At 34.8% G+C, this 13467-nt stretch overlaps 2 protein-coding genes across 2 annotated transcripts in view; one reads left to right on the top strand and one right to left on the bottom strand.

Moving 5' to 3' along the window:
• Nucleotides 1-7: 7 nt before the first annotated feature.
• On the top strand, nt 8-4563 carry LOC126977259 (STE20/SPS1-related proline-alanine-rich protein kinase). The gene has a single exon (XM_050826002.1). It carries the CDS (start codon nt 8-10, stop codon nt 1469-1471), a length of 1464 nt encoding a protein of 487 aa, XP_050681959.1. The 3' UTR covers nt 1472-4563.
• LOC126977247 (FERM domain-containing protein 5) overlaps nt 4561-13467 on the bottom strand; it is a 25427-nt gene continuing 16520 nt past the window's right edge. Inside the window, exon 12 of the mRNA XM_050825981.1 lies at nt 4561-12862. Within this exon, the coding sequence (XP_050681938.1) occupies nt 12522-12862 (341 nt within the window). The 3' untranslated portion in view covers nt 4561-12521. The remainder of the gene's footprint in view (nt 12863-13467) is intronic.

Raw genomic sequence — 13467 nt, 5'->3', positions numbered from 1 at the left:
GTTAAAAATGGCGGGTTCGGGTCATATGTGGCCTAACAGCCAAGATGATTATGAATTGTTGGAAGTAATAGGAGTTGGTGCTACGGCGGTGGTACATGCTGCTTTCTGCCGTCCCCGGGGCGAAAAATGCGCCATAAAACGCATCAATCTAGAGAAATGGAATACATCTATGGATGAACTTCTAAAAGAGATTCAAGCCATGTCAAGTTGTAACCATGAAAATGTGGTGACATACTACACCAGCTTTGTAGTGAAGGAAGAGCTGTGGCTTGTATTGAGGCTCCTCGAAGGAGGTAGCTTACTTGATATAATAAAACATAAAATGAGGGTATCAAACTGCAAACATGGCGTGTTTGATGAGGCCACCATCGCAACTGTCCTGAAAGAGGTGTTAAAAGGCCTGGAATATTTCCATCAGAATGGGCAGATTCATAGAGATATCAAAGCTGGTAATATTCTTCTTGGAGATGATGGCACTGTTCAGATTGCAGACTTTGGTGTATCCGCTTGGCTCGCTACTGGTCGCGATCTATCGCGCCAAAAAGTCCGCCATACATTTGTTGGCACACCATGCTGGATGGCACCCGAAGTCATGGAACAAAATCATGGTTATGACTTCAAAGCTGATATTTGGTCTTTCGGAATAACAGCCATCGAAATGGCCACTGGTACAGCCCCCTACCATAAATACCCACCAATGAAGGTGTTAATGCTTACATTACAAAATGATCCACCCACATTAGATACTGGTGCAGAAGAAAAAGACCAGTATAAAGCCTATGGGAAGACATTTAGGAAAATGATCTTTGAGTGTCTCCAAAAGGATCCGACTAAGAGACCTTCGGCCACAGAGTTATTGAAACATTCATTCTTTAAAAAAGCAAAGGACAGAAAATACCTAGTACAGACTTTGGTTTCAATTGGACCAAGTATGGAGACTCGGGTACATAAAGCAAGTAAACGTCAACCTGGAGCATCCGGCAGGTTGCATAGGATGGAAACTGGTGAATGGGTTTGGGAGAGTGATGAAGACGACGAGGATGATGATGGCGACTCAGGTCGAGATAGGCCTATGAACCAACTTCTTCCTGCTGATGCTTCAGACAGTGAAAGTGATAGTGAATCTCGGCCAGGGTTTACGATTGGCTCGATTGAAGCTGAAGAAGCACCTCTTATCAACTTGGTTCTTAGAATGAGAAATTCTCAGAAAGAACTTAATGATATTCGATTTGAGTTTGCTCCTGGCAAAGATTCTGCCGATGGTATTGCTACAGAGTTAGTTGGGGCTGGTCTGGTAGATTCTAGGGACTCCAACATAATAGCTCAACAGTTACAGTTCCTTGTAGATTCCTACATATTCCCGAACAATACGACCCGCTCCCAAACTTTCCGTCTTGAATCTGCTGATCCAGCGGAACCTGTTGATGAGAAGGGTCTTGTTGGTTACGCTCAGATATCAATCGTCGACTGATTGCAAACAGAACAACAAGAGCGCCGCGTAAATTCTGGTTACGTATCTCCTTATCGTAGTGTATAAGCACAAAAGGTGATCTAATACTTTATTGCGAGATGGTAGATTAAATATATCATGTTTGTAAATAGTTTTAGCACTCATGCAGACTAACTACTGAGGTAATATATTTTTCTTGAAACTGAAAAAAAATACCAACTTGATAATATCCTGGGCTTTTGTTATTACCTACTAGATTCAGAGCTAACAGCAGTGACGGTCCTGGCAACATTTTCAAAGATCTGGCGTCCCTTAAATTTGTTTTTTATTGTGTACGATTTGAAATCCAATTAAAAATCACATACGGTTTTGGAGTTTTGACGCTATAACTAAACCAAATTACTGCTGCAAAAAATGGCAAATCGTTTAACCAGTTTGTGCCAGTATTTACTGTGGTTTTTGTATTAAATTACAGATCAGAAGTAAATATTACGTTGTCCAATTTTATTTATTGTGTTACATACATGCACATATTAATCACTAGTATTGAGACGCGATGACAAATGCCTCCAGTCGTCAAATCCATATTTTCTCAATTAGAATTGTGTTTTGTGTTAAGTAAACGACAGCAAAAAGAATGTGCGTTATGTGCAGGTTTTGATAAACGATCCATCTTTTGGAAAATCTTTCCATTTGTCATTACTTTTTCAAAATATGACCGTCACAATTGTTTAGGTACCTAGTTTTAATTATTCATTTCAATACTTACAGGTTCTCGAATAATGATTTGACCTTTTCTTGCATTTCGGTATATCATATTTTATTGTCTTTTTATTATTATTTCTGCAATATTTCGAGATGCAAACGAGGTTCCAGCTAAATCTTCTTGAATGTAGAGCTGCTCTATTTCTTGGAGAGCAGTTGTTTTTTCAAGTGAGATCTTCTTATGTCGCTTCGATATGAAGTTCTGGTCCTTCTAAGTACCTTCCAAGTTTCAGTTTCGCCATGCTTTTTCTGTTTTCTTTTTTATTTTTGTGCACCATATAGTTTTTTTTATATTAAACATTTTATATTAGCCATTACTAATTACTTACATAACTATTGAATAGGATACGTTTGAAATAATATATTGAATTAAAGACATTAATTCTGACGCGCGATATCGATGCCCCCGCGAGCGATACCACGGGCAGAAATTAGTAATGAAATAATTAAATTTACAATTTTCCTTTACTTAAGGCGTTTATTTTTGTAGCATCTTTTAATTAATTACGGCCTACTTTCATTTAGCGCGGTTGCATGGTTTGCCTCTGGGCGCTTTATTACTCCTGTCCGGTCCAGTGCTCATCTAAAGGGTGCCACGGCCCGTGTTATCATAGATCGTGCCGCGCCTGTGAACTTACCGACTCCCGACGGATCTGACGGGCGAGAACAGGCTTCATCGGGTGCGACGGTTCCCATGGCCTGTTATAACACGGGCCGTGGGACCCCACCTTGACGTGTTCACACTCGATCCTTTTGACTGCAACATGAAACGAGCGCCCCCGCAAGTTTTAGCGCCAGACCTCAGTCTAAACTCGAAAGGTTTATTTGTAACCATTGAATACTTCGCACCTCCAGGATGTGTCACATCCTCATCACCAAGTTTTGTGTCGTGCTAAGTTCAAACCATAATGAGTCGATTAAAGTAATGAGAGAGCGTACATTACACGCAGAGCACAACTAAGACGGCGAGCAATCGCCCCCGTGCGCTTTCATGGTCACAGAATACATAAGAAAGGAAGATCTGTACACAGATAATATAAAAACGACTTAAAACTTCAACAGACAGTGCATGGCGCATGCTTACAGAAGCAAGCGATTTGTCGCGTTCTTTGGCTTACCTTTTGGTTGATTTCGGCGGCTGGTGCGGCCGCCTTAACAGAACTTAATATTTAAAGATTATCAATTATTTAAAATGTAATGTCTTAATAGGCCTAAACAGCGTCACGCCGATTTAGTTACTAGCATATAAATGTTAATCTTAAGCGCTGTATAGCTATATCTATGCTGTTTTAGGTACCTTTGTATTTATGGGTGATAAAGGAATTAGTTATTATGTAAGCTCAAGCGAATGGAGAACGTAATTACAACAAATATGAATTTATAGGATTATTGCGTTATTTCTGCTCAGTTCATTGTAGCGCTGTTATTAATTGCATTTTATTGAATCTATTTAATGTGAGAATATAATTTAATTTTATGATTTTGTCGACATTTTATGTTTCATACTATACAATATAAGAAGAGGTACATATTTGATGAAGATAAATTAACCGAGTGCAACACAATATATATAAATATTACCAAAGAAATTTTGATAGTAAAAAGGGTCCTAATTTAGTGCCATTATTGTTTGAAGTTCAAGGTAGGTATTTGTCGCAGTTTTTGAGAGTGGCCCTTTACGTTTAGTAGAAACACATTCCATTCTTGCAGTTTCATTTTCAATAAACAAATAAATAACATAACTCTACAATATATGTAGATATTTGTATATTATATGGAAAATACCCTCAATTTATTTTTCATTTTAATTGACAATGGCGTCTATAGACACAAAATAGTCAACATGGCTGATTGATTTAACAATAATTAATGTTACAAGAAGTCAAAGGTCACCTGTACTTCATGATAATTAGTTTGGTTCCTTATAGATTTTTAATAATTAACAGCATCACATTCGTTTATAGGTTCTTAAATAGGTTATATTTACAAGTTTTACATTGCGCGTACTAATAAAGTTATCATTTATTTTTGACCATATAAAATATAATATTTCGTATTTACCTTGTGTGGTTGTATGTTAGTTTTGAATCTATTAATCGTTAGTGATAAATAAATGCAAGCAACCAATTTTTTTTTAAATTTATTTAGTGGCACGGCATGCAAGTCCATAGGCCGCAACCAATTATTCACCGACTGGGTTGCCAATCAACTGTCCCATTTCAACAAAGAAAAATCTATATTGTAATTAAAATTGTAACACTGCAGTTGTTAGATGGATTCTCGTCTGTTTTTATTTGTTATGTTGTTTGTTGCTTTTGGAATTATTTTGAAATAAAAAATTGAGCTGATATTTTGCGTTTTATTGGAAATATCTATACAATTTTCAAACATTGTTGTTTTAATTAATATACAATTTGTGCTTATTACTCTAATTTAACTAACGCTTCTCATGGTAGACAAATTTTTACATTAAAATTTTATTTACTTACTTTCTGAAACGGACAGTCTTCATGGTACCACAGCAATTTACAACTATCAACTTGGGTATCATAGCATTACTAACTACTACACAGAAGTACTGTTTAATTAGAGTTTGCACATGGACAGGAGAGAGAAGTATGTGCGTTACATGAAAATAAATGATTATTAAAAATTTCTATGTAAATTCTGTTCAGGCACGCGTTATTTACAATTGTAAACTATAAAATTAGGAAATATTAAATCCGCTGGCAAATTTAGCATTTTGACAAGAACCAAACTGCAAATGCATGACATTTTTTTTTTAATTTATATCGTTCGTTCACGATATTTTCTTCAGTGCCCAGTTGATCGAGGAGTTTCATATTAGGTATATTCCTGTCTTTGTTCCCTAACAGACAAAGTCGAAGAGAATTGGTGGCTTGGGGATATTACTGACGCCTTATAAATAAATATGGGAAGAAGGAACCGTGTGGGTAGGCAGAATATCTTTCCAGTTTTAGCACCAAAATAATTGTAAACCATGCGCCAATATAAAACACGGTCAACAGAATGGCTACATTAAAAAAAGAAATAGAACCCGACTATTATTTACCTACACCTTGACAAACATTCTAAACCGCCACGTTGAGACTATAATTGACTAACGAAAACTCTGCTTAATAACATTTCTTTTTTAATTAAGGTAGATGAAAAAGGGGTCTTTTAAATCAAAAAAATTGTGTTCATCGATATCGTTCTAACATACCTATTGTCAGGAACTGTGAAATCTATAGCGAACGCACTTTTTCTTTCATCCCTTGTAACTAAATAACCCACGTGATTAACGAATCTGAAACGATACCTTCTTGGCTCGTCCACTTAGCCGCTATGGAGAATCTAAAATTAAAACCAAATTTGCCACCGGACATACTTTAGCTATTAAAATATTCGGATCGTTCAAAATAACGCTAGTACAAGCTTAAAATACAAAGTTTATTTTCTCATAAAGCCACTTCAGTTCCAATTTATCGCAAATATATTACACAAAATTAAGTCCTAATAACAAAGACTACATAATACTTTCAGTGTTTATTTAAAAGCCTCTAAATCGATAGGGTAAATTTAAAATACATTTTAGAATACGCTATTTTTTAATAAAATTTGTGCACAATATTAGTTGACTTCAATTGCAAATCATTCACTTTCGTTTGTCGCTATAAAACACATCCTAAGAATTATTAAAGCGATACTATAACTTATCCTAATCACTGGAACTGTAAAGGCAGGATTTATACAAAAATAATACTCTTTTACGTAAAAAAGAACATTGGTCCATGGAATGAAATAAATGCGCTCAGGCGAAAATAATACATAACTCTTGTATTGCCTATTTTATATATTAAAAAACAGTTTGGCATGTCAAGTGCTTAAAACTATTTAAATAGATATTAGGTACTTCATTTCAGCGGCGTGGAGATTTAAACATGAACTATTTAGGTACACAAACAAGGCATCAGACATAAAACAGGAGACTTAGTCCCGTATTCGTAATTTTCGCAATTTTGCTTCATAATTGTCTCGCTATATGAGATACCTCTCCTAAGTCATTTTCCTAATATTCTTCAAATTTCAATTTTACTTGAGATTCTAAGTTTGTCATAAAATATCTAAGTGCTTATGTTAACTATTTATTTTAGTAAATATAAGTACCAACGGACTGGTATAGTCAAGTTAGGCCCAGAATACACGGTGAAACGCAAATGCAACGAAACTGCAACTACTATTTACTTTTGAGTTGCATTTAAGTTTCTGCCATAGATTCCTTAAAGAGACCACACATTACGCGACCAGTTTGAAACCGGTTTGAAACGCGGTGTAAATCAGTCGCATTGAAACCGGCGTGCAGGAAACTCGCGTTGCGTTTCATTCATTTTTTGTCTTGGCGTATTTTTTACAAAATGGCTGACGACGAACAAAACAACATTAAACTTGTTTTAGAAGTGCAAATATATCCTTGCTTGTAATTATACAAGCTACTCTCGCAAGACTGAGACTGATGAAGCATTCTATCAGTTTCTTGTAATTCTTTGGCAGCCACAAACATACGACAGTTGATATTCTTCTCAATGTAGGGATGTATCCACATAGTTCTCTTTTTGCGCCTTCATCTTTGTCTAAGATACAAATACATAACCACAATTTCTTCGTAACTTGAAGAACTCATTATGCACACATATTTCTCAACGAAAACCGAAATGATTGTGGTTGCAGCGTGTGTGGAAAATAGTTGAAAGTGGTTTCAAATCAATAATTTCAAAAGGGTTTTGTTGCATTTGCGTTTCACCGTGTGTTCTGGGCCTTAGGTTGATTTAGGGTTGCCAGCCAGCCTTTAAAACTTTTTTGTTCCTCGGTTCGGCGTCTATTATACTCTATACATATTTTGATCTGCGAGTATGACTAAAGTGAAAAGTCCGCTCTACCCATTTGGGTCAAAATCCTTGTCATAAATTACGAAAACCACAATGCAATGAAAGAGGATGTAAATTCTACGTAATAAGAGGCGGGACTGCCTAAGTGATAATTTAAATTTAGTTTAGTATGAAACGAGCAGTGATTTGACATAAGTTTGAAATAGTAGTAATTACAGTATGGCGATTGGTGACGAAGTATAATCCGGCTAAGTTAGAAAGGGAACAGTCGCTTAAAACGTAGTGATTCCGGCTATCTCCATTTTATTACAAGATTATAGCCGACAATCTATCAATGAGTGCACGTTTCATACAATCGAGTGAATCGCTTCTGTTATTAGAGAGTTTCGCTAGACTGAATGCAATAATAAATGCTTAACCTGTGAACATACTTTTGTTACCTATAATAAATAACATAAATAATAATTAACAAGATCGGAAATGTTAAATATTATGTACAGAGGTGACTAGAAAAGTAGTAAAAGAAACATAAGTAGCGTAATACATTGCAAAGGTGAATATAAATTTCATTTACGATCTAATTTATAAGATTTTATGCGGCTTGTAGACCAAAGAGGATGTAAATACTACGTTATAAGAGGCGGGAGACTGCCTAAGTAAAAACTGAAATTTAGTTTAGTATGAAACGTCCAGTTATTTGACATAAGTTTGAAATAGTAGTAATTACAGCATGGCGATTGGGACGATCTATTATCCGTTATAAGTTTGAAAGCGAACAGTTGCTTAAAACGGAGTGGATTTCGGCTATCTCCGTTTTTTACTAGATCATAGCCGTCATCTGTCAATCTATCAATGACTGCACGTTTCATACAATCGAGTGAAACGCTTTTTTCTTAGATAGTTTCTCTAGGCTGATGTAGACTCCTATAACTGACAATTTAAAATTGAACACGAATATGTTCAATTTTGTAAACAAGATTATGTACTTTTTGTAAAAAATAAATCTCATAAGTTAAATTAGGTGATACGTTCTGCCTTTTACCATTCAGAGTCAGGGTTCTTGATTGAACTTAAAATTCTGAGCGGCATCGCAATAGCGCTCGTCACTTTTAAACATAAGGTGTTAAGTCACATTAGCCCAGTAATTTCACTAGATACAGCTTGTCAAGTAGTTCCTGCTTCACGGCAGAAAAACGGGCTGTATTTTCATAAAATATGTATTCATAATTACAATTTATTAAAACGTATTTTACTATTCGTTACACAGTCCCGATTATATTTTTTTATTTATAACGCAGCACACCTATTTAAATAAATTGTAACAAGATAATTCTTCGAGATGTTACAATATAATCTACAATTAATATAGTTTAAGACATACAGGTGAATAAAAACTATATTACAATCCAGTTACAAAAAAAAAGTTTTTTCCTTGTAACCATCGCACAACCTTTAGTTCTATTTTATCAACTACTGCGAATTATGAAACTGTCTATAAAATAAAATGATAAATTTATAACAATGTTTAACAAGTCACACTTAAATCACAACTAACAATAATAAATATAGACACAAATATAAATAAAGAGAGCTTATTAATAAATTAATATAACCTATAAAAAATGACTTAAGTAAATAATAAGATGATAGTCTTCAATTTTATTGATTTTTAGTATTTAAAGTCGGTTGTAATGTCTAAATAGCAACGACCAGGTGGAATATAAAAAAAACAAACGTATTTTAAAACTAAGGGTAGGTAGGTATTGTATACTTTTTTTACTTGTACTTACTGCATATTTATTATCTGAAGTTTGTAACCAATTTTTTCATATTAGTCAAAAATAAATACTTTCGAAAGAATTTAGAAGAATATTCTTAGATATTGTTAGAGCCAGATCCGACGATAGTATGTCGATAATTATAGATAATTTAATAATTTATAACATAAACACATTAAACTGTAAACAAAGCAACGTTATAATAAAATATCCATATAACACCAAAAATAACAGCAACGAAACAGTTAAATTATATATTAAGTACACTTGTACAAACTTATTTTCATATTCTGGTCGGCGCAGCCCCAACGTAATATTATTAGTCGTTATAAAGAGTATAAAATATAATATGGGAATGTTAAAATAAATGAGGATATAGTAATACTTGATTTTGTACTTAATCGACAATCTTCGTTTTAAAGTTATTTCATGCACGATTTTCGCAATAAAATAAATAACTTACATTATTCTTACTTACTAAAACACAAAAAATATGTCTATCTAATTGACTCCTAATTCTTTTGAGTAATGCTTAATAGCGTGTTATTATGTTTGAGTAGATAATGTTATAAATAACTAACATTAGGATAAGTGCTAGAAATTAATATGTAGCAATACAAAAAATAAGGTATGTAGTAATTTGAAGAGAAAATACACGGGACATAAGGACTGTTATTTCTCCCTATAACGCGGAACCACACTACCGGACAACTGTTTTTACGACCTCGTACTTCGTGATATTAATAATTAATCACAATTTGTAACAAGTATTTCCAATTGCTTGACTAGTTTTACTATTTTATTATGGTTTTTAATACCCAAATTTAATAAAATAATTAAATTTTATAACACAATCGTAACGTGTGCGCGAAGCTAATTATGAACTGTACAAATCATTATAAATTTCACTGTAGTGAAATATTATGTATGCCCGTGTCATACGAGAGATTGAAATCGCGTAATAAGAAAACATGTTATAAGGACACCGCGTTATAAGGATAAATGTGTCTATCGTTCCTTAAAAGGAATATAAAATAATAATAGGACTGCTATACAGGGAGTATACTGGATTTACAGTCCCCACTAGGTATAACTACTTTCTTTAATGTTTAGTAAAAATAAAATAAATAATAATAATAATAAAATCTAGCAAGACTAATATTGAATAATAGAAGTCAGATTAAACAGAAAAAATCTATTATATTATAAATGTATTATCAGAGCATTAGTATAGCAATTCTACACTTTCTTTCGTCGTTCTTAAATACCTCTTAAAAAATAAAGCTCTTGTCAGAAATATTGCAAACCTATCTAAGGCGAAAAAAGACTAAAGTGTTCGTGTATTTCTAAGATTCACGTCGGCCTCGAATTCAGTTGAATAATAAGATGAGAAATACTCTGTGGACTATTTAACATTAACCAACCAACAATTTTCTTTAGTTAACCTCGACTACCAAAATGATTCATCTGGCTCAAAGGGCTGACTGCAAGATAATTTAAAACAATTTTTGACATCTAAGTGAGTCACATCGTAAAAATACGCCATAAGAATCGATTTCGACGCCAACTGTACTGTTGGCAAAGCAAGTTTACGAAGAACTTTGCAACACAATAATTGCTTTTGCATTGTGTCCGATTTGGAATTATGCCCTTTTTATTTAAATATTTGTTAAGTTTTCATTTTGAAGCAATTTAAAATTTTTGGACTGTTTGTACGTTTTATTACATGTTAACAGCAATACGCAGTACACACCTTGTAAGGTTCCGGCCTCCAAGACTCCGGCCCGGCATCGCTGTAAAAGCCTTTAGGGCTATCAGCACTGAGGAGATTTGTTTAGGGTGTTTACACCCGAGCCCGACATCTAGGCCCCGTCGGAGTCTTCAATAAGTAAATGTATTTTCCTCCTCTCCAAAAAGAAAACCTGCTAAGGCTTTATAAATAATAATAATAATAATAGCTATTTTATCAGAGTCACATTTCCACAACGTAGTTTTAAGGTCTCATTTCTTCGGCCAACTTAACTAGTGCCTGAGTGAGATTTGTGCCATACAAAAGCATATTATCTAATATAAAATGTATATAAAAACTGTATGGGCAACTCCCTAAAAAGTGTCAAAAAATTTGACACATCAGATTCCATTATTTCATTGTGCTCGGCTCGTACACAATCGCTACGTAATTAATTGCATGACTGAAAGAACATAAAATACCAAATTCTTCTTCAGTAATATACCTAATGTAATAAGATGTCCTAGATACCTATAAATTCTAAAGCTCTACTTATAAAAATTACGTGTTCAACTGTTATGTTATATGTTTTATATTTTCAAATATCATAAACACTCCATAATGCGTTTAAGAACCGCACATTATGACCACCATAAGAAAATAAACTCTTTTGATAGAGCTAATTTCTTATCTGTGACAATGCTAACATCGATTTCGAGTATATTATTTCATTAAAATTTCGAACATCTCTGACAAATAAAGAAATTTGATTGGCCTCTATTCTAATGTCAGTTAAGATGACGTTTAGTTCGGAATGCAATGTCAATTTAGAGACAAATTTGACATATTATCTCGCACGTAAGATATCGAACGGTATGATAGTTAAGGTCGTTTCCAATTAATCCCTGAATTTAAAAAAATTACAGCTGCCAGAAAACTTTTCAATAACGCCATTACCGTTTAAAATTTATGGTAGTCGTAATATGGGATTTCTGAATGCATTATGGCTTATGATAATATGTGTATGTACAATCACTACTATCATTTTCTCTTTCACTCATCAATAACTGATATAATACACTGCTGCATAATTTTTATAAGTAAGATCATAAGTCCCAGAGACTGAACTCTGGGGGGAGACGCGGTACTATTAATGTTCGTCACAATATCCATGCCAGATATTATAACATATGGCTAACTTACTCAGTACGATTGCCATACAAACCATGCAACCTATCGGAAATTTATCTTAAATGGCATGAAAATGTCCATCTTATATTAACTATAGTTATATTAATTACAACCTTCTATCAAAAGCCTCAAGTTTTGTACATTTTACATACTATGTTTTACTATTCATAAATTGTAATTTATGACTATAGACATCTAGTATGCGAGAATATTAACTTTGACACTTCCTAAGCCCAACATACTTCCAAATGCTTAAAACAAAATGGCGACCATGTAATTTCGTGTCAATGGATGTAATTAAAATACAAGTATAAAATGCATTAAACTTAATCGTCTTTGTATCTTGGCAAGGACACAGTATTTCTATCGTGACACTCCCACTGTTGATTGAAAAAGGAGACATTGAAATAACATGGGTTTTACACGAGCAGAGTGTTATTAAATATCTGGACAAATTAAAAAAAAATCTTATATCACAAGCTTAATTTGTCTAATTTTTCATAATATACTTCGGTATATATATGTTTCAGTAACACACGTAAATTGATTTTCATACAAAACAGTTTGATTTTTGTTGACAGACTAGTTCATACCGGAGCAACCCAACAGTACTGTTGTCAAAAGCGACTTAAATATAAGATTTCTGTACCTTACACGCCGCAACACTTTATACAGTTTCTAAATCTACAACAATCATATCTATCGGGAACTGCTGCGAATCAAAAAAGCTCGACAATTTTCTTCTTCAGGTACTCTTTAAGTGGCGCGTAGTAGTGATGTCTAAGTGATACGATTTCCGGTTTCCGTCTCAAAGAACGTAACAACGACCAGTCTGTTTCGAATAACAACAAAGCGACGAGAGCGAGAGAGAGCCATACGAATAAGAAGGACGGCACGAAAGCTCGTATCAAGCTGAAAGGTCGGGGAGGGGGTTGCAGCGCCGGCGGCCGCCAGTCGTCCGCGGGCTGTGACCCGTGAGAGACGTGTGTCGCGTGCGTGGTCGCGCCCGACTCTGTGGACGAGTGCTCGAATGAATCGCGGATGTTGTATTCTGGGCACGCTGTGAAAGAATTCAATATTTTATAAGAAATAATATTACCTAGTATGAATAAAAACGCAGAATTAAATCTTGTTTATAAGTTCGACGAACCATCATCTTTTTGTGCACCACGTTCACCGTCTAGCAAATGTTGCTATCGTCTATGACAATAAGGAACGAAGCGAGCAGAACGTTCAGATGAGCAGTTCTTGAAAAACCCGAAAATTCCGAGCGGCATTAGAATTGCGGTCGTCATCTTGAGCCATAAGATGTTAAGTCTCATTTAATTAGTAATTTCACTAGCTACGGCGCAGACCGGTTCAGACCGAAACACAATAATGCGTACACAACACTGCTTCACAGCAGAAAAAGGCGCCGTTGTGGTACACATAATGTAGCCGGCATCTGGTAAATGCCTTTATTCGCTTCTTACGACTCCCTTGGGCTTGGGACTTCCTATTATTTTCATGCCCTGGGCACAGAGCGCCAACATGAGTTGACCAATTGCGAGTTACGGATTGGGTAACCACCACTGACCTCTACTATATACTATTGGACTGGCGGCGGTCAAGGTGCTTTTGTGCCTGTTTGATGTTCGCCATTTTGGGGCTGTTGGCCATGAAGCG

The sequence above is a fragment of the Leptidea sinapis genome, chromosome 44 (genome assembly GCF_905404315.1).
Source record: "Leptidea sinapis chromosome 44, ilLepSina1.1, whole genome shotgun sequence".
Classification (NCBI taxonomy): domain Eukaryota; kingdom Metazoa; phylum Arthropoda; class Insecta; order Lepidoptera; family Pieridae; genus Leptidea; species Leptidea sinapis.
Note: the sequence above shows the minus strand (reverse complement) of the source record. Positions and strands in the feature narration are given on the sequence as shown.